The following is a 21,953-nucleotide window of genomic DNA, read 5'->3' as shown; positions in this document are numbered from 1 at the left end:
CCTGACTGAAGTCCATATAGATCATGTCCACCGCTTTGCCCTTATCAATCCTCCTTGTTACTTCTTAAAAGAACTTAATCAAGTTTGTGAGACATGATTTCCCATGCACAAAGCCATGTTGACTATCCCCAATCAGTCCTTGCTTTTCCAAATATGTAGAAATCCTGTTCCTGAGTATTCCCACCAATAACGTGCCCACCACAGATGTCAGGCTCACCTATCTAGAGTGCCCTGGCTTGTCCTTACCACCTTTCTTAGACAGTGGCACCATATTAGTTAACCTCCAGTCTTCCGGCACCTCACCTGTAACTATCGATGATACAAATATCTCAGCAAGGGGCCCAGCAATCACTTCTCTAGCTTCCCTCAGAGCTCTAGGATACACCTGATCAGGTCCTGGGGATTTATTCATTTTTATGCATTTCAAGACATCCAGCACCTCCCCCTCTGTAATACAGACATTTTTCAAGATGTCACCATCTATTTCCCTATATTGTACATTCAGGAGGCTCCTGCACTCCTGAACTCAGGTTCCCCCTACTTGCCTCACTTACAGTCACATTCTGATGTCCCTGATCACTAACTGAATGTGAATTATTTAATCTCCCAGGTGTGACTGCCTCCTGAAACAAAGCGTCCAGGTAACTCTCCCCCTCCCGGATGTGCCTCAGTGTTTGAAGCTCAGATTCCAGATCATCAACTCTGATCCAGAGTTCTTCCAGCAACCAACACTTGCTGCAGATGTGGTCACTGCCGTTCACAATGGGATCAGCCGGCTCCTACATCATACAGCTACAGCACACCACCTGCCCAGCCATCTCTGCTTAGTTAATTATTTTATTACTTTGTACAGGTTTGAGTTAAAATACTTTCTGATACAACATTAACATTTAAATGAAACTTGGACAAATACACAAATAGGAAAGGTTTAGAGAATATGGGCCAAGTGTAGGGAAATGGAGTTAGTATGAATGGATATTTTGGTCAGCTTGGACCCATTTGGACCAAAGGGCCTGTCTTCATGCTGTATGACTCTATGATTCTTTCAGAATGCCCTGGAGGTACTTAGAAACATTGTTGACTCACAGGAATTTAGCAAATCGGAACAGAAATAGATCATTCAGCCCTTTCAGCATGCATTGGCATTCAGTGTGATCATGGCTGATAATCCAACTGAGTACATTGTTCTCATTTTCTCCCATATCCTTTAACCACATTAGTAATAAGGAATTATATCTAACTCTTTCTTGAAAACATTCAATTTTTTGACATCAATCGTTTTCTTTGTTGAGAATTTCACAAGCTCACTACTCAGTGAAGAAATATCTCATTCTCTCAGTTCTCAATCACCTGTGTCAGATTATGCTGTGGCCTGTTTCTGGGCTCCCCAGCCATTCAGTGACACCTTTTAGAATGGGTTTGCTCATTTTGGCTCTTTAATATGTAAACCTCAGAGCTTGTTTTAATTCGCATTCTCAAGATAACTTCAGGTTTTCTAACAAAGATGCCACCTCAGCTCAGATAATGCATTAAATGGTATGAAGTTAAAGTCTGTCTCTGCCCCAATCTTGAGTCAGAGTGGTGCTATTTCCAAAGTAGGATGTGTAGAATATTACATGGATTGACTGTAGGTTATGCATTTTTTGAACAAAATAGAATCTATCTGCAAATATAATTCTGCAGATACAAATTCACCCCATAAACTTATATGTGTGCCTGTGCAGGAGAGACAGAGTGAGTGTGTGCGTGCGATTGCATGGGAGAGAGTGTGTGTTTGCATGTGATAGGGTATAAGCCTGTGAGAGGGTGCTTGCGTGGGTGAGAGTGTTGGGCGAGTGTGTGTACGAGACAAAGCTTGTACGAGTTTTAAGTTTTATAAAATTTTAGGTCTTCATGACATTCCTGCCTTATGCTTCTTAACTTAGCATCCCAATTGATCTAACCTCTCTGGGGGGGTGGGGGGGCTGGGCTCAACCATTGCCAGCTTTTTTTTTCTTTTTCTCTTTACTGCTGTTTTTGTTTTCTCTTAAAGCCTGGAGAATGATGGGTGAAGATGGTGGTTTCGGCAGCAGCGGTAGCAGCAGCAGCAACGCCAGGACAATCCTGACGTGGCTCCCGGCGAGCAAGGATCAGGACCTAGACTTGAGTCTCCCACCTAGTCTCGCAGGTTGAACCGAACCTTCAGGTCTGCAGCTAGACCCAGGCACCTTAAGAAGTAGTGGTCTTGTCCCGGTGTGAAGGTCTCATTCCAGTGTGGAGGTCTTCTTCATCTTCTGCTTTCAGGTATTCCAGTGGGATTCCGCAGACAGTCTCAGCCACATAACAATCTTCAGCAGATGCTTCTTGTCCAATATTCCAAGAGCCTGCTTCATCCGGTGTGACATTCTTGTCCCAGCTGCATCAGCTTATTCAGCATTCCCAGAGCACAGAAGCGTTTAACCGAATGTTGTCTTATTTTCATTTCCTTTTTATTATGAATGACTTCTGTCATTAATATTGGCATTGTGGTTGGGTGACAAAATTTTTCATTATTTTTAATGTAAGAGTACACGTGACAATAAACTTTTATTATATTTATAAATCAGTTCTGCCTTCCCAGAAATCAGGCTGGTAAATCTTTATTACGCTCCCTCCTACGCTAGAACATCCTCCCTCATAAAGAGATCAAAACTGCACACAATACTTCAGGTATGTTATCACCACACCCTGTACAGTTGCAGCAAAACATCCCTGCTTCTGCAGACAAATCCTTACACTATGAAGGCCAATATACCATTTGCCTTCTTCATCTCATTCTGCAGCTGCATGCTTACTTTCAGTGACTGGTATACAAGGACAGCCTGGTCAGCTGCACATCCCCCTTTCCCAGTCATTCAAATAATTATTTGTCTTCCAGTTTTTGCTACCAAAGTGGATAACCGCACATTTGTCCACATTATACTTCATCTGCATGCTACCTGATACCAGGGAGGCAACAGACCATCCTGGTTTCACATGTGCAGTCACAGATATGTCCCTCTATTCCTCTTACATTGGGAGACATTAAAATAGCTTTGATCAAGTCTGTTTAAGCAATGTGACACTGAGAAGTTGTAACTAAGCAGTTGATTACTCTTCTTAAAGTTTGCTCTCATGAATCTATATTCTTTCTCCCTACACCTTCTGATGATATTTTTTACATTGAAATCTAATGAAATGAAAATTGCTGGTGTGTGCCTGACATCAGAAATTAGATGGAACAGAAGTTAATTTCACACAGTTAAGTCTTGCCAATGTCAATGTCAATGTCAGAGTGGATGAAATAATCAGTAATGTCAAACTATGTTGGGATAGAAAGGAATGCATGAGGAAGATTCTCAATTTGTACTCCATTAATGCATAGCTGAAATATAACAAAAATTAAGTAGCAATTCTAAGGCACAAAATGCTACAATGCACATTTCAAGATGAATGATTTTGTACAAAAGGATTCAATATCTCAGTTTGCAGAATTATTGTAGTTTTGCAATTTGAATAAACTGTAGCGCATTTTTCTGCACTATTTCAGAGCTCTCTTAAAACATGAAACAGAAATACTATACATATGCACCATACCTCTGTTTTCACTTTGTTATCACCAAAACAGAGGTGCTGCAAATAGGCTGCTGCATTTGCTTGAACAGATGGAAACTGGTGTTGGAGCATATGAATCACTTCTGGCAATTCTGGGTCACGCCAAGCAAATTCCCTGATTTAAAAATTGAAATGAGAAAATCCCAGTTAGACCACATAGGTGCAGGAGGTCATTTGACCCACTGAGTCTGCTCCATCATTCAAAGAGATCATGGGTAATCTGATAATGCTTAAATCAATTTTCCTGTCTGTCCACCATAACCTTTGAGTCGTTTACTGATTAATAATCTACACCATAATTGTTAACCCACAGTACAAACTGACACACCATATCTTAGAAAATCTCATTGCAAAGCATTTCCATACGTAATGTTAATAGAAATGCCTCAGGTGTAATCAAACCACCATTCCAGGAAATGCAGTTGTGCTTCTCCTTCTTCAATAGTTATAAGAAATTTAAAAAAACATTTTGGTTTCTGTTTCACAATAAGTCTACAGTCTTTAATAATTAACTAATTCTCTGAGCCACACGTACAGAATACCTTAGTTCTTTGCAGTCAAGCATCCTTATCTAATGTGAAAACTGGATATTTTTAATTGGTTCTGGGGAAACAGTTTTTGTCCTGTGTCACAAGGTGGTCTTCATTTGACTCTTCATAACATAAAAATCAGACACTGTTTAATTAAAACTGAAATTAATTACTTCATTGATTTGTAGGCGTGTGCTGAATTTCTCCGCATTCATTTTATTGTATTTCCAATTTAAGCTTTGTACTTTTCAGCAAGTTTACATACTCAGTGTCAGCCTCTAAAACCATCTACAAGGCACTTAAGGAATGATGGAATACTTCTGCCTTGCCTTGCTGAGGGCAGCTTCAAAAACACTCAAGAAGCTTGACTCATCCAGGACAAAGTCAGCTGCTTGATTGGCACCAGATCCACTCCCTCCACCACTGACACTCAGTAGCAGTGTGTACGATCTATAAGATGCACCACAGAAATTCAATGATCCTTAGATCATCTTCCAAACTCAAAACCACTTCCCTCTAAAAGGGAAAGGGCAGCAGATAAATGAGAACACCACCACTTGCAAGTTCCTCCCTAATAGCATTGTGGGTCTATTTACAGCACATGGACTGCAGCAGTGCAAAGCAGCAGCTCACCCCACTTTCACCAGAGCAACTTAGAAAAATTCTGGCCAGCTAGCAATGCCCCTGTCCCAAGAGTGAATTCAAATAAAACAACATTCAGTCATCATCTCCCATTTGACTGAACTTATGCTCTAATTTAAACTTTTTTTCAATTCCATCTCACACTGGCCTTTGCTATGCCTGCTTTTTACTGATTAAAAAATGAATGTCCACTTTTCCAACCCTTTCTAGATTCACTCCCTGGGCCTCTTTTTCCATTCCACTGATAACTGTTAATTGCTTCTTCTTGTGTCTGTTTAATCAAAAATGGGACCTGTTTAATGAATGGATTAAAATAGGTCAGACGGGCTTCCTCAATTGTTTGTATCTTTTGGCACTTGCAGTAACTTGAATTAATGGGATGCTAGAGAGGAATTTACTAATCAATTTTCTTGTTCACTTGTAGTTTACGAATGCTTTACTAAAGCCAGCATAAAAGCAACTTCTGTTAGCAGGGTCTCTCAAAACCCCAGCTACACCTACCTTGGATCCTTCTGAATACTGTCAATTGATGGAGATCTTGTAGTAGTTTCATCTGCTGGAATGTTGTAATGATATCTGGAATAATTAGATTCAGATGGTCGGTATGGAATTGCTCTGTATGGATCAGTGTAATTACCCACTGAATTTAGAGCAAAATTATTTCTTTGGTAAGTCATAGGGCCACGTTGACTAGCTGATCTCTGCAGGTTTCCAGTAGCTAAAAATAAAAAGAAAGTATATCTTAAACCTACATCATTCTTTGGAAATATTAGAATATTGCAATGACAGATTTTTAAGCACATTTTCTATAATACAGACATAAGCAAAAAGATTGACTAATTTACTCAGAACAAGGTGAACAGGATGCAGTTAATAAACTGGTTCAACATTATGGCGAAGCATGACAAGCTATTTATTATTTTAACAGGTGGAAACAATTTTATTTGGATCCCAATAATTAATATACACAAACCTACAAATAGAATGCCAAATGCAATTGCTGTCTTGCATTACAGATTTCATATGTTTCTAATTTCACAGCAATTTCATTCATTAATGTACATGGAAACAGTTTTCTTTTCTCCCATATACATTATTCATCTTTGTTAAATTCAAGTGCAATTTAGATCCTATTGTTAATGTTTACACCACAATTCGACTCGACTTAATTAAACCAGAGACTTTAATTATTATCCTGAAAAGCCCGAATGAAATATTTTCCAATAATCGTATCTGCCCTCAAGTTCTGATATGCCAACTTAAAATAGGCTAAATTTAAATTGTTTAGACACAGGTTATCAGCTTCGTGGCATGGGCATTCAGCTAGGATCATATCAAAGAAATATCATAATTTTACGTGGCCTGTAGTTTTTGCCAGAATAGGTTTCAGAGTTTATATTCAAATACATGTTTTCTAATGAAAACAATATAAACCACATTCAGTAGCCAACTTCAGCAAAAAAAAGCAAATGGAATTGCTCCATACAAAAATCATTTGGAGGTTCTCACTGCTTTTAATAAACTAAATTGTGAAGTGATGTTGCAGCTGTACAGGACTTTGGTTAGGCCACATTTGGAGTACTGTGTGCAGTTCTGGTCACCTCACTTTAGGAAAGATGTGGAAGCTGTGAAGAGGGTGCAGAGAAGATTTACCAGGATGTTGCCTAGAATGGAGAATAGGTCGTACGAGGATAGGTTGAGTGTGCTAGGCCTTTTCTCATTGGAACGGCGAAGGATGAGGGGTGACGTGATAGAGGTTTATAAGATGATCAGAGGAATAGATAGAGTAGACAGTCAGAAACTTTTCCCCCGGGTACAATAGAGTGTTACAAGGGGACATAAATTTAAGGTGAGGGTGGAAGGTATAGGGGAGATGTCAGGGGTAGGTTGTTTACCCAGAGAGTGGTGGGGGCATGGAATGCGCTGCCTGTGGGAGTGGCAGAGTCAGAATCATTGGCGACCTTTAAGCGGCAATTGGATAGGTACATGGATGGGTGCTTAAGCTAGGACAAATGTTCGGCACAACATTGTGGGCCGAAGGGCCTGTTCTGTGCTGTATTGTTCTATGTTCTATAACATAATTCAAGACATTGAGAGGCACAAGACACTGACAGGCAGTCAGCATCACTGCATAGTGGGGTGGAGAAAGAAGTGAAGACCCTTGCAGAGAATTGGACAGATTGGTGGTGGACCCGACTCAGGATACTTAAGTAGGAACAAAGGTAATATAAAAGCAAGAGTCATGTTCTGTGCAGTTAAGCTATGGCTGGGGAGCTCTGCGGTTTGTACACACTGCACTATATGGTAAATTCTAGACACTCTTGGTAGTTTGAAGACCATGTGTACAAGAGGTGCCTCCAGCTGGAGCAACTCATCCTCTGGGTTTTGGAGCTTAAGCATCAGCTGGGGACAAGACAGTGCATTCATGAAACAGAGGGGTTCATGGATGGCACACTTCAGGTTGTTGTCACCCCACAGCTTAAGAAGTTGCAGGCAGAGGGAGTGGGTGACTGTCAGATAAAATAAGGAGGTCAAGTAGGTAGGGAAGAAATCCACCAAGTGTATTCCACTTGCAAACCTTTTTTCAGTCTTGGAAATCAGAGAATGACAGTTTATCTGTGGTGGCCAGCCAGGACCAAGGACAGAGGACTGTGGGTGCTCCAATTGTGTGGGGGGTGTTGGGGGAAGAGGGAGAAGAAAATGCAGAAGGATAAAAGAATTAGGGAATTCATTAGTGAGCAGAGTAGACAGGTACCTTCGCAACCATAAACATGACTTCAGATGGCATGTTGCCTCCCAGATGCCAGGGCCAAAAATGTCACAGAACTTTTATGGGGCATTCTGAAGGAGGAAGATGAACAGCCAAACATCACGGTTTGTGTGGGAACCAATAACATTGGAAGGAAATGAAATGCAGTCCTGAAAGCAGATTTTTATGGAGCCAGGTAAGAAACTGAAAAGCAGGATCCAGAATGCTTCCAATGCCACACGGTAATGAGCTTAGAGATAGAAGGACAAAGCAGTTGAATGTGTGGCTGGTGAGATGGTGCAGGAAGGACGGCTTTAGATTCCTGAGGCATTGGGGCAGTTTCTGGGTGAAGTGGAAACTGCATACATTGATTGATTACATCTAAACTAGAATAGAATAAGCGTTCTCATTGGTAGGATGGGTGGATTTAAAATAGATTGTCAGGGAGATGAGATTCTTAAAAGATGTTCAGAGGGAGAGAAGTGGAGTTGCAATAAGAAGTTAAAACATGGAGTAATTGAGCTTAGAAGGCAGAGGACACATTGGCTTGATAAGGAAGAACCGAGGCCAGCAAGGTTAATAGAATAGGTTTTAAGTCAAGGAATCTGAGGACGAAGACAGACAAGCAGATGAAGGGAAGGTAATGGCCTAATGGTATGACCACTAGACTATTAATCCAGAAACAAAGTGTGGTGCTGGAAATGCACAGCTGGTCAGGCAGCATCCGAGGAGCAGGAGAGTTGACGTTTCGAGCACAAACTCATGCTCAAAACGCCGACTCTCATGCTTCTCGGATGCTGCCTGCCCGCCCCCGCCCCCCACTGTGCTTTCCCAGCACCACACTTTTTGATTGTAATCTTCAACATCTGCAGTACTCACTTTCTCCTGTTAATCCAGAAACTTATGTAATGTTCAAGGACCTAGTTCAAATCCTGCCATAACAGTTGGTGGAATTTTAATTTATAATTCTTCATTCTCAATCCAGTTCTCCTGTATATGGGTCAATGACACAAAGGTATTTCTATTTTGGTACAATTGCCAAGGTTAGCAGATAAGCTTAGACCAGCAAGGACTGTAATCGCATATCAGCGCCACCATCCCGAGAATAGTGATTTGTGGACTAGAGCCTCTGGCACTACAGATGAAGAGAGAAATAATGGGAGAGCGTATTCCATAAAGCAGTGCAGTTACTCGCTTGAGCGTATAAGTGACAATGCAGTGTTCTAACCCAGAATTCTCTGCCATTTTTTTGATGTGCAATGTTGGACAGGTAATTATTGAAAATAAATTGTTACTTTGATGTAATTTAGGTACTGGAGAATAGTTTTACTTCATAACTAGATTTTAGGGTTTTGTTTTAATGAACAGTGATAAACAGAAGATCACAAGTTAGAAATGTTTGACGGATCCAAAGGGTCATTCTTAGAATCTTAAATAACTTAAGATAAATAACTGAATTAGAGAGGATATGCTAGGTTGCAACCTAGTTTATAGATAATAATAAAGGCAATGAAAATGAGAAAACAAACAAGTGATTGTTGCAGTTGAAGGACTCTTGCCCAAAATGTTGATTCTCCTCCTGTTCCTCAGATGCTGCCTGACCTGCTGTGCTTTTCCAGCACTACACTCTCAACTCTTGCAGTTTAATGCAGATATGTAACTGACTGATAAATAAATGAAATATTATTTGAAGTGGAAAGGCCATACAGCATGTTGATTAGGAGGTTGCCAAGAGACTTGATGTCTTAAGCACAACAATAGCAACAGCTGAGTAATAGGGTAGATCCAGTCCATTACTTGAAAACAATATTAATGTCAGCCTAGATTCTTGGGACTATGCTGCATTGTGCAAGGTTGGGGAGGATTTGAAGCTGGCATGCAATGGTCAACAATGACACTTAACTGAATAATGAATTGACTGTATGAAGATAAATTATTTCTTGTTTCCACTCAGTCCTTGTGATTGATTTCAAAAAATGTGAAAAACCCTAAAACACTTGAGTAATAAAACAGTTTGCAAATCAAACATTTAAAAGTCTACTCCAGATTACACCTTACACAGAATCTACCATTTTACCTCTAAGCATTTTTAAAAAAAATTCACTTCCTGTCCAAAACATTCAAACAGATGGCCTTAATTTAAGATAGTTTTCTTTAGTAGTTTGGGCTTTGTCATTATCTCAAGAGAAAACAAACCCTACATAACCAATACCTGAGCCTGTGCGAAACACTGCAGTTTGATTGCCATGAAGAAGTTCCACACCTGCATGACTAGGACTACGATAAACTGGACTTTGAAGTGTTCTTCCTTCATAGATTGGAGTAATATGCAAATCAGGAGACACAGTAGAACGCAACTCATGTCCCAGTTGACTATGTTGACTGGCATATGAACTACGCAATCCTGAAAAACAGAATCCATGGGTGAGTGAATCAAAGCTGATTTGCACTGAGTGTAAAACAATTGTTTAAAAATAAAAATGCTTTGATATGCTTATTGATTAGTATATTTTTCCACTAGGCATAAACAGTGGTTTTAAAAATAAAGATGCTCTGGAAGTCCAAAACAGTACTAAACACAATAGGATGTTAAAGAGTGGGAAGAATGTGGAACTTTCCCACAAGGATCAGATGAGATGTATAGCAGTGCATTTAAAGAAAAATTAGATTCATTTAAATTAAGTTTAAGGGAGAAAGAACAAGAATATACTTAAAGATTCAATGAAGAATCGTAGGAGGTCTTTTGCTGCAGAGTTTTATGTCTGATTCCATTTGTTTGCATTCAAAACAGATTGATTGAAGATAGGTAAATAGGATAGTGAAGGCAGCGTTTGGTATGCTTTCCTTTATTGGTCAGAGTATTGAGTACAGGATTTGGGAGGTCATGTTGCGGCTGTTGGAATATTGCGTGCAATTCTGGTCTCCTCCCTATCGGAGAGATGTTGTGAAACTTGAGAGAGTTCAGAAAAGATTTACAAGGATGTTGCTAGGGTTGGAGGATTTAAGCTATCAGGAGAGGCTGAACAGGCTGGGGCTGTTTTCCCTGGAGCGTTGGAGGCTAAGGGGTGACCTTATAGAGGTTTACAAAATTATGAGGGGCATGGATAGGGTAAATAGGCAAAGTCTTTTCCCTGGGGTGGGGGAGTCCAGAACTAGAGGGCATAGGTTTAGGGTGAGAGGGGAAAGATATAAAAGAGACCTAAGGGGCAACTTTTTCATGCAGAGGGTGGTACGTGTATGGAATGAGCCGCCAGAGGAAGTGGTGGAGGCTGGTACAATTGCAACATTTAAGAGGCATTTTAATGGGTATATGAATAGGAAGGGTTTGGAAGGACATGGGCTGGGTGCTGGCAGGTGGGACATCTGGTTGGCATGGACAGGTTGGACCGAAAGGTCTGTTTCCATGCTGTACATCTCTATGACTCTATACCAAGGCCTGGGCTTCTTTATAACATGGTTTGTTATACATGGGCATGAAGCTTACATCATTACATTATAGACAAAAACAAAAACAAAAATTGTTGGAGAAACACAGGAGGTCTAGCAGCACATTGAGAGAATCCTAGAATCTCTATAATGTGGAAACAGGCCCTTCGGCCCAACAAGTCCACACCCACCCTCTGAAGAATAACCCACCCAGACCCATTCCCCTACCCTATTACTCTACATTTACCCTTGATTAATGCACCTAACCTATACATCCCTGAACACTATGGGCAATCTAGCATGGCCAATTCACCTAACCTGCACATATTTGGACTGTGGGAGTAAACCAGAGCACCCGGAGGAAGCCCACACAGATACAAGGAGAATGTGCAAACTCCACACAAACAGTTGCCAGAGACTGGAATTGAATCCGGGTCCCTGACACTGTGATGCAGCAGTGCTAACCACTGAACCATTATGCTGCCCTTAATGGAGCTTATTGGAAATGCCGGGGATTGAACCCAGGACGTCACACATGCAAAGCGCGTGTTCTACCAGTGTGCTACATCCCCAAGAAAACAGTGTTAACATTTCAGATGCAGTGACTCTTCTTCAGAACTTATTCCAGCTAGGAAAGAGTTGGTCGACTGGGCTATCACTTTGCAGAATACAAAAACTACTCAATTTTTGGTTGCCTGCCAATACAACAAACCGACACATACCCTGTCCAACATAGTTATTTCGGGCTTGCTGTGGTGCTCCAGCAAAGTTCAGTGCAATCTAGAAGAACTGTACCTCATTTTTGTTTTGTTCAGATTTCCAGCATTTGCACTTCTTTGATTATTTTATTTCATAAATTATATTGCTCGTCGACTTCACTTGGCCAGACTTCATGCTCCTGCCGTGCTCTCCAACTGTTTTTTTGAAACCCTCTCTTTCTCAGTAACTCCATTAACACACTGGTGTGGCCACGCTTGGAGTATTACATACAGTTTTGGACACCACATTATAGGAAAGGTGTGGAAGCTTTGGAAAGGGTGCAGACGAGATTTACTAGGATGTTGCCTGCCTACTGGGGGCGGGGAGGGGTCTTATGAGGTAAGGCTGAGGGACTTGAGGTTGTTTTCATTAGAGTGAAGGTTGAGAGGTGACTTAATTGGTGGGAACACTCTGCCTTCAATAGTAGTAGATAGGCCAACTTTAAGGGCATTTAAATGTTCATTGGATAAACATATGGATTAAAATGGAACAATGTAGCTTAGATGGGCTTCAGATTGGTCCCACAGATTGGTGCAACATTGAGGGCTGAAGGGCCTGTACCGCGCTGTTATGTTTAATGTTCTAACAATGTCATTTAAATGCCCAGTAAGGAATTGTTCTGTGACCTCATTGCAAAGTTGCTCCAGGGTCCTAAAGCTTTTACACAGGAGACAGTGAGGAGTGTGGAGCATAGACCAGTTGACTGAAAATGAATGATTTTATTGTCACGTGTATTTTAGTGAGAAAACAGTAAAATACAGTGAAAAGCTTTTTCACTGTCGACATGATTCAATGCCACTTTGAATAGTTTTAAGAATAAGGGAAAAAAAAAGATATAGATTAAAGACAGTCTGTCATTGCTGAGCCAGCTCATCATCACTGGTGCCTGCACCGCCATCCATCCTCTGGGCCTAAAGGTCTATTGCAATGCAGTAAATATATTAAGAATGAGGTTGACTCCATAATGTGTAGAAGTCAAGAAACTGATTAAATTTGATGTACTTTGCGATCAATTATTTGCATTTACATTCCACTTATTCTTAAATTCTGAGCTTCGAAATTTGAAACAGGAGTATACACTCAATGGAAAGACAAATAATATCCTAAAAATATGACTATGATGACAAGTCAGCTACTTTCTTTACCTTCCTAATTTAATGGATAAACATTCAAGGCTGGAGAAATATCAGGATTTTGTCTGCAGTCAGATTTGATCATTTTCATACAGATATTTGCTAAAACAAATGGAAAACTTTGTTCACTGAGTCAGTTTTCTGCATGTTCATTTGAGAGCCCAAAACTTACTTAATGTTTTTTCCCCAAATACAACCCTTTTATTGACTAAATAAAATCTGGAGACAGGATTTAAAAATAGCAGAGGAGAGAAAAAGAAAAATTGTTTTGCAGGCAAAAGTGAAATTAATGAAGGAGGAATAAAAAAAAAATCAACACTATGCATAAGTGGAACCAGAAATAAAGCTAGGTTCAACCACTTATTCATAAACCTCTAAACTGAGCAATGAAATTAACAGATATCATATTTAATTAATTTGTTAATTATAACTTTTGAAAGTAATTAGCATTAAATTTGTAACCATAAACAATAAGTGTATCAAGTAAATAACGGTAGCACAAACATTACATTGAGTCATCAGCAAGGGCATCATTTATACAACATCTCAAATAACCAAAGCTTTAAAACATATGTAGGTCTCAGATTTTTCTGTCAAAATAAAGTGAAATTTGCAAATAATGCTCACCATTATGTATACACAGGAGTACAGAAGTTTGAAAAGAGCAGAGACAACATGCATTTGTTGTGATCAGTTGTACTATTTTGTCATTAACCTTTCATTGCCTGACACTCTACTGACATTCATTACATGCTACAAAGTTATTGTTTTGCATGGTAAACTCAAAAGTAAAACCAAGTCATTAGAAGCATCCTTTAACAATGTGATAATTGATGTATTACCATTCTTCCCTGTGGCACTGAAGAATTAATGAGCCTAATGTCCCTCAAATTGTATAGATCTGAATCATGTTGCCTCTCATTTCCTCCATTCTGCTCCAAGGAAAACAACCTCAGTCTATCAAATTTTTCTTCATAACAAAGTCTCCAGCCCAGGCAACATCCAAGTATATCTCTTCTGTACCCTCTCCAGTGCTATCACAACCCTCCCAACATATGGATTCCTGAACTGCATACAATACCTAATTGAGGCCTAACCAATATTTTGTACAGTTTCAGAATAACCTCCCTCCTCTTAAATTCTACACCTCATTAATAAATTCAAGAATACGGTATGCCTTTTTAACCACTTTATCCACCTATCCTCATATCTTGAGGAACCCATGTACATGATCAGGAACCTGAAGAAGGGCTTATGCCCGAAACGTTGATTCTCCTGCTCCTTGGATGCTGCCTGAACTGCTGCGCTTTTCCAGCAACACATTTTCAGCTTAGTGGGCGGCACGGTGGCACAGTTGTTAGCACTGCTGCCTCACAGCGCCAGAGACCTGGGTTCAATTCCCGACTCCGGCGACTGACTGTGTGGAGTTTGCACATTCTCCCTGTGTCGGCGTGGGTTTCCTCCGGGTGCTCCGGTTTCTTCCCACAGTCCAAAAAGTGCAGGTCAGGTGAATTGGCCATGCTAAATTGCCCGTAGTGTTAGGTGAAGGGGTAAATGTAGGGGAATGGGTCTGGGTGGGTGCGCTTCGGCGGGTCAGTGTGGACTTGTTGGGCCGAAAGGCCTGTTTCCACACTGTAAGTAATCTAATCTAATCTCCAGCATCTGCAGTCCTCACTTTCTCCTCGAACCCATGTACGTGCACACCAAAGTCCCTCTGATCTTTGGTGCTTCCCAGGGTCCTGCCATTCATTATGCATTCCCTTGCTTTGTTTGTCCTACTCAAGTGCATCACCTCATTTTTCTAGATTCAATTCTATTTGCAAATGATCTGCTCATCTGACTAGCCCATCTATATCATCCTGTAATCTAAGGCTATCCTCACTATTTACCAACCCACTAATTTTTATATCATCTGTGAACATAATGATCAATCCTCCTAACATTCAAGTCTAAATAATTTATATAAACCACAATCAGCAAGGATTCCAACAATGACCCCTGTGGGACTCCACAAGACACATACTTTTAGTCAGAACAATACCTTTCGATCATTCCTGCCAGTGAGCCAACTTTCCTTGGATCTAGCAGATCAAATGTAAGTGGTATGTTACCTTTCCCACAAAGCGATTGGATTATAATATTAAGGAGTTTTAGTGTTATTATAAAAGTGAGGTTATGCCTAGGGAACTGTATGTAGTTTTGGTTGTCCAAGAATGAACATACTTGCCCCGAAGGAGGTGCAACAGTTTTGCAAGAATGGTTCCTGAGAGGAGGGGTTGAGCAGAATCGATCTATTTCCCAAGAAGTTACAAAGAACGAGAAGAGATATAATTGAAATGTGGAATCCTAAGGGTCTTGATTGGGTAGATGCTGAGAAAATGTCTCTCTGGCTGTGGAATTGAGATCACAGAATCAGAGGAAGGTAGACAAAAAAAAAGTACAAATTAATAGGAGCTGAGAGGGTCATTTTACTTTTAAAGTCTGCTCTGGCATTTAACAAATCATGGTTGATCTTCCATCTCAACTCCACTAACCTTTTAATTCTCTTAGAACGCGAAAAATTTATCAAGCTTTTCTTTTAACATATTCAATGACTGACCACCATTTTTATTGAGGGGTGCAAGAGAAGAGTGAAGGACTGCTGGGAAGGTGGGTATAACAGTTTAAAAAATTTACCTCAGGCCTTGGGGCTTCCATTTGGTGATAGGTGCAAGGGAGGAGCGAAGGACTGCAGGGAAGGTGAGTAAAAAACAAAATTTTTTGAACAGAGCAGTGAGGAGAGAGGGCGGAGAGAAACAAGGGCTGCCGGGAAGTTTTTAAGTGGGTGAGATCTAAACCCGAGATCCTACATCCTAGGGCCTCCCTCCCACCCACCACCTCAAACTGAGTCTGTAAACTCAGTAAGTTTTCAGGCTTTCTCCTTTTTTTTCTCTTCATTGTTTCATCCTGCGTGGGTTTTCAGATTAGCGGGATATGGATGTTAGGGGGAGGTGAGAGACACTACACATGTCTCTGCCGACCACATCTGCGGGAAGTGCACCCAACTCCAGCTCCTCGAAAACCAAGTTATGGAACTGGAACTGGAACTGGAGCTGGGTGAACTGTGGATCATCCGCGAGGCTAAGGGAGCAATTAAGGGGATGTACAGGGAGGTGGACACTCCTCAGACACAGAATAAGGACAACTGGGTTACAAACGGGGGAGGAAATGGAACCAACAGATATGGCAAGGATCCCGGTGGCCATCCCCCTCAGCAATAAGTGTACCGTTTTGGATACTGCTGGTGGGGATGGCCTACCAGGGGAAAGCCATAGTTGTCAGGTCTCTGGCACTGAGGCTTGGAAGAGAAGGGGGGGGAAAGAACAGAACAGCGCTGGTGTTAGAGGACACAATCGTTAGACGGATTGACAGGACAATTTGTGATCAAGAATGGGAGTCCTGAAAGGTATGCTGCCTCCAAGGTGCCAAAGTCCAGGATGTCACCGATCAGGTTTACAGGATTCTGAAGGGGGAGGGCGAGAAGCCAGAAATCGTGGTACATATTGGCACCAACGATATAGCCAGGAAAGGGACTGTGGATCTGAAAAGTGACTACAGAGAGCTAGGTTGGAAGCTGAAGAGCAGGACGAGTAGATTAGTGATCTCAGGTTTGCTACTGGTGCCACGAGATAGTGAGGTGAAGAACAGTCGCGAATGCAGCTTAACACGTGGCTGAGGGGCTGGTGCAGGAAGCAGGGCTTCAGATACCTAGACCATTAGGATGCCTTCTGGGGAAGGTGGAACCTGTACATGAAGGATGGGTTGCATCTGAACTGGAGGAGTACAAATGTCCTGGGTGAGAGATTTGCTCACGTGGTTTGGGAGGATTTAAACTAGTTTGGCAAGAGGGTGGGAATCAGAGCTACATATCTGAAAGGGGGGTAGTTGTACATGGGGCAATGACAGGATGTAGTGAATCTTTTGGGAAGGTTTCTCACACGATGAAACAAAGGGATCGGTTAAAGTGTGTCTGCTTTAAAGCAAGGGGGGAGTGTCAGAAATAAGAGTGATGAACTTAGAGCATGGATCACGACTTGGGGCTATGATGTTGCAGCCATAACGGAGATGTGGGTTTCACAGGCACAGGAATGGTTGCTAGATTTTCCAGGGTTTAGAACGTTTAAAAATAACAGGGAGGGTGGAAAAAGAGGAGGGCGTGTAGCATTGCTAATCAGAGAGTGCATCACAGCTACAGAAACAAAGATTGTTGAGGGAGGTTTGCCTAGCGAGTCAGTATGGGTGGAAGCTAGAAGTAGCACGGAAGCAGCTACCTCATTGGGGGTTTTATACAGACCCATTAACAGCAATAGAGATATTGAAGAACTGATAAGCCGGCAGATTTTGGACAAATGCGGATGTAGCAGGGTCGTTGTTATGGGTGACTTCAACTTTCCCAATATCGACTGGAGCTTCCTTAGTGCAGATGGTTTGGATGGAGCCGTTTTTGTCAGGTGTGTTCAGGAGGGTTTCCTTACTCAGTATGTAGACAGGCCGACAATGGGAGAGGCCATTTTGGATTTGGTGCTCGGCAGTGAGCCAGGACAGGTGTCAGATCTCTTGGTGGGAGAACACTTCGGTGACAGTGATCACAACTGCCTCACATTTACCATAGCCTTGGAAAGGGAAAGGAGCAGTCACCAAGGGAAGATATTTAATTGGGCAAAATGAAATTATGACACTATCAGATAGGAGTTTGGAAGTACAGACTGGGAGCAATTGTTCCACAGAAAGGGCATAGCAGAATGTGGAGACTGTTTAAGGTGCAGTTGTTGCAAGTGATGCACAAATTTGTTCCCCTGAGACAGGTAAGGAGGAGTAAAATTAGGGAACCTTGGATGACAAGAACAGAGGAGCTTCTCGTCAAAAGGAAGAAGGCAGCTTACAGAAGATGGAGGAATCAAGGATCTAGCACAGCTTTAGAGGATTACACGCTTGAAAGAAAGGAGCTCAGAAATGGACTGAGGAGAGCCAAGAGGGGTCATGAGAAAGGCTCGGCAGGAAGGATTAGGGAGAACCAAAAAGCATTTTAGTCAGACATGAAAAATAAGAGAATAATCAGGGAGAAGGTAAGGCTGATCAGAGACAGCGTAGGGAACTTGTGAGAGGAGTCTGAGCAGATAGGGGAAGCCCTAAATGAGTTTTTTGCCGCAGTTTTCACTAAGAAAAGGGACCCTGTTGCGAATGAGAACTTTTGAGGAACTGGGATATGGGCTTGAACAGATCAAGATTGATAAAGTTGATGTGTTGGAAATTTTGGCAAACATTAAGATTGATAAGTCTCCGGGGCCAGATCAGATTTATCCTAGGTTGCTCCGGGAAGCGAGAAAGGAGAGGTTGCGAAGCTGCTGGTAAAGATCTTTGCTTCCTCACTCTCCGCAGGAGCCATACTGGAGGATTGGAAGGAGGCGAATGTTGTTCCTCGTTTCAAGAAATGTAATAAGGAAATCTCTCGCAATTACAGACCAGTCAGTCTTACGTCTGTGGTCAGCAAGATTTTGGAAAGAAGGCTGACGGATAGGATTTATGATTATTTGCAAAAGCGTAGCGTGATTAAAGGCAGTCAGCATGACTTTGTGAGGGACAGATCGTGCCTAACTTAATCTTATTGAGTGCTCCGAGGAGGTGACAAGACAGGTCGACGAAGGTCGAGCAGTGGATGCGGTGTATTTGGACTTCAGCAAGGCATTTGATAAGGTTCCCCATGGTAGGCTCATTCATAATGTCAGGAGGTATGGGATACAGGGTGATTTGGCTATCTGGATTCTGAATTAGTTGGTTGACAGAGAGCAGACAGTGGTTGTAGATGGAAAGTATTCTGCCTGGAGGTCAGTGTTGAGTAGGGTCCCGCAGGGCGCTGTACTTGGGCTTCTGCTATTTGTAGTTTTTATAAATGACTTGGAAGAGGAGGTTGACGGGTGGGTTAGTAAATTTGCAGATGACACAAAGGTTGGAGGTGCCTTTGATAGCATTGAGGGCGATTGCAGGCTGCAACGTGACATAGACAGGATGCAGAACTGGGCTGAGAAATGGCAGATGTAGTTCAACCTGGATAAATGCGAAGTGATGCATTTTGGAAGGTCGAACTTGAACGCTGAATATAAGATTAAAGACAGGATTCTTGGCAGTGTGGAGGAACAGCGGGATCTTGGTGTTCAAGTACATAGATGCCTCAAAGTTCCTACCCAAGTGGATAGGGTTGTTAAGAAAGCATATGGTATTTTGGCTTTCATTAACAAGGAGATCAAGTTTAAGAGCTGCGAGGTTTTGTTACAGCTCTACAAGTCCCTGGTGAGACCACACTTGGAATATTGTGTGCAGTTCTGGTCACCCTACTGGGGGAAAGATACAGAGCGTGTAAAGAAGGTTTACCAGGATGCTGCCTGGACTGGAGGGCTTGTCTTACGAAGAGAGATTGACCAACTCTGACTTTTCTCTCTTGAGAGAAGGAGGAAGAGAGGGGACCTGATCGAGGTATACAAGATAATGAGAGGCATGAATAGAGGCAATAGCCATTGATTTTTTCCCAGGGCAGAATTGACTGGGACAAGTATCATAGTTTTAAGATATTAGGAGGAAGGTATAGAGGAGACGTCAGAGGTAGGTTCTTTACGCAGAGAGTTGTGAATGCAGGGAATGCGTTGCCAGCGGCGGTGGTGGAAACAGAGTCATTAGGGACATTTAAGCACCTGCTGGACATCCACATGGACAGCAGTGATTTGAGGAGTGCATAGGTAAGGTTATTTCATTTTACGTTAGAATTAATCCTCAGCTCAACATTGGAGGCCGAAGGGCCTGTTCTGCGCTGTACTTTTTTAATGTTCTATACTTACGATCAGTCCTAAATGTTGGAAATGTGACGAGGAGTCACATTCCTAAGAGAACGCTATACAGCTGGATATCCTTACACATAGATTCCAAGTGAAGAGCTCCCTATCAGCTCTCAATGTAATGGAGAGAAGGTTTTAAGCTGAAGAGCTCTGGTGAAGTCTAATCAGCAGCAGACATCATTAAATGACCTTCTGTGCAGAAACTTAGTTCTAAAATAATAACTCTTCTTCAGAACTGATTATAGCTTAGAAAAATGGTATTTATATTGAAGATCGAGGTGGGAAAGATGAAGGAGACACATGATAGCTGTAGATGGAACCTGGAAATAAAACAGCAATTGGACAAAGGAATGGATAATGTTGAGCTGCTAATGGGGATCATCAGTGGGTGAAATGGTCTGTGATAAAAGCTGCCAGGGACCATGCACTCAGAGACACCCATGTCCACTTCTCCACTCCTAACACCTCTTACACCCAACACGGTACTTTCCCACGCACAAGGTGTAACACCTGCCAGTTGACTTCCTCTCTCCTCAATATCCAAGATCCAAGACACAGCTTCCAGGTGAAGCAGCAATTTACCTGCACTTCACCCACTCTAGTCTACTGTATTTGCTGATCACAATACGGTCTCCTCTATACTGGGAAGAAACAACAGAATGGGTTACTGCTTTGCGGAACATCTACATTCTGCCCACAGAAACCACCATGAGATTCTAGTTGCCCGCTACTTGAACACACTATCATGTTCTCTGGCCAACATTTTTGTCCTGGGCCTGCTGCAGTGTTCCAGTGAGGCTCCGTGCAACCTGGAAGAACAGCATCTCATTTTCTGCTTGGGGCCTTGCAACCTTCATGACTCAATATCAAGTTCAACAATTTTAGGGCCTGAACACCTCCATATATTGACCCCACCACTACAACCCAGGCCTAGTCATCAAATGGTCAACCCATTTTCACCCCCTGATGGCTCCTATTAACAGCTTTTCTTTCTCCACAACTCACTATGATTATTCCTTTGTTTGCCTAACTGCTGCTCTTTTCCCCGCTGGGTTCCATCTCCACCTGTCAATCACAGGTGGAGATACTGCCATACCTGGAGTTCTTCAGCAATTCCTGCTCTTATTTTAAGCATCTGTATTTGTGTTACAAATTTCTGAACTATTTTTTAAAAACTTCAGGGATGCACCCATAGCTTGGAAGGGAAGATCTTTCCAGTTTTATTTTCAGCTTGTGATAGTTCTGCAGACAATTAGATTTGTCAATACTGAATTAATTTAGAGTAAGGAATTAGTATTAGCCCCAGTGTGTCTTTGGACAAAACACTAATATTATTTGAAGCTGAGAACATTTAAACTAGGAGGCTGCTCTCAGATTTTACAGACTAGGAGTTAAAGTCAAGTCATACCATAAATAAAAGTCTAGTTTATTTGATTTCTTCATTTCTTTTGCTTAATAAGCTTCTGCTTTATTGTTAAAATCAAATCTGCAGCATTGCATGTTTATATTTCAATAAGAGTCAAATAAAACATTATCTATTGAACCACATTTCAGCCTGAGATTGAACTTGTCCAGTTCAACAATGTTACAGGAACATATAGAAACATAGAAGACAGCTATTCAATCCCTTGAGTCCTTTCTGCCATTCAATACGACTGTAACTGGTCACTATCATATTCAATACCCTAATCCCACCCTCCCCCCATATCACTTGATCTCTTTAAATCACAAGACCCCCTTCTTGATGATAATAAGAACAATGCTTTGATCTCAATTGCTTTCTGTGGGAATGAATTCATAAGCTCATTGGGTGAAGAACATTCTCATCTCAGTCCCAAGACATTTACCCCTTAGCCTGAAACTATGACACCTGGTTTTGGACTCCCCCACCATTGGTAACATCCTTCCTGTCTCGTCCTTTAGAATCTTCATTCTGATAAACTCTAGTGAATACAATTCTGACTCAATTTGCATCTGTCCTGCCATTCAGGAATTAATTTGGTAAACCTTCACCACATTTTCTCGATAACAAGAACATCCCCTCCTTATGTAAAGAGACCAAAAGCCACACAATTTTCCAGGTATGGCATCATGAACGTCCTGTATAATTGCAGCAAGACATCCTTGTTTCTGTACTCTAATCCACTTGCTATAAAGGCTAACATATAATTTGCCTTCGTTACTGCCTGCTACCCTGCACAATTACTTTCAGGGTCTGGTGCATGAGGATACCCAT

At 41.6% G+C, this 21,953-nt stretch overlaps 1 protein-coding gene across 9 annotated transcripts in view; it reads right to left on the bottom strand.

Annotated features, from left to right (window-relative positions):
- Positions 1 to 21,953, bottom strand: part of pkp4 (plakophilin 4) — a 213,203-nt gene that overhangs the window by 55,115 nt on the left and 136,135 nt on the right. For 8 of the 9 annotated variants that reach the window (XM_072579401.1, XM_072579403.1, XM_072579400.1 and 5 more), the window contains 3 exons: positions 9,746 to 9,937; positions 5,286 to 5,502; positions 3,595 to 3,727 (listed from right to left, as the gene is read on the bottom strand). In XM_072579401.1, the coding sequence (XP_072435502.1) occupies positions 3,595 to 3,727; positions 5,286 to 5,502; positions 9,746 to 9,937 (542 nt within the window). The remainder of the gene's footprint in view (positions 1 to 3,594; positions 3,728 to 5,285; positions 5,503 to 9,745; positions 9,938 to 21,953) is intronic. The other variant, XM_072579406.1, reaches the window with a different exon arrangement.

Source organism: Chiloscyllium punctatum, chromosome 10, assembly GCF_047496795.1.
Source record: "Chiloscyllium punctatum isolate Juve2018m chromosome 10, sChiPun1.3, whole genome shotgun sequence".
Taxonomy (NCBI): domain Eukaryota; kingdom Metazoa; phylum Chordata; class Chondrichthyes; order Orectolobiformes; family Hemiscylliidae; genus Chiloscyllium; species Chiloscyllium punctatum.
This window is presented reverse-complemented; position numbering and strand designations above follow the sequence as displayed.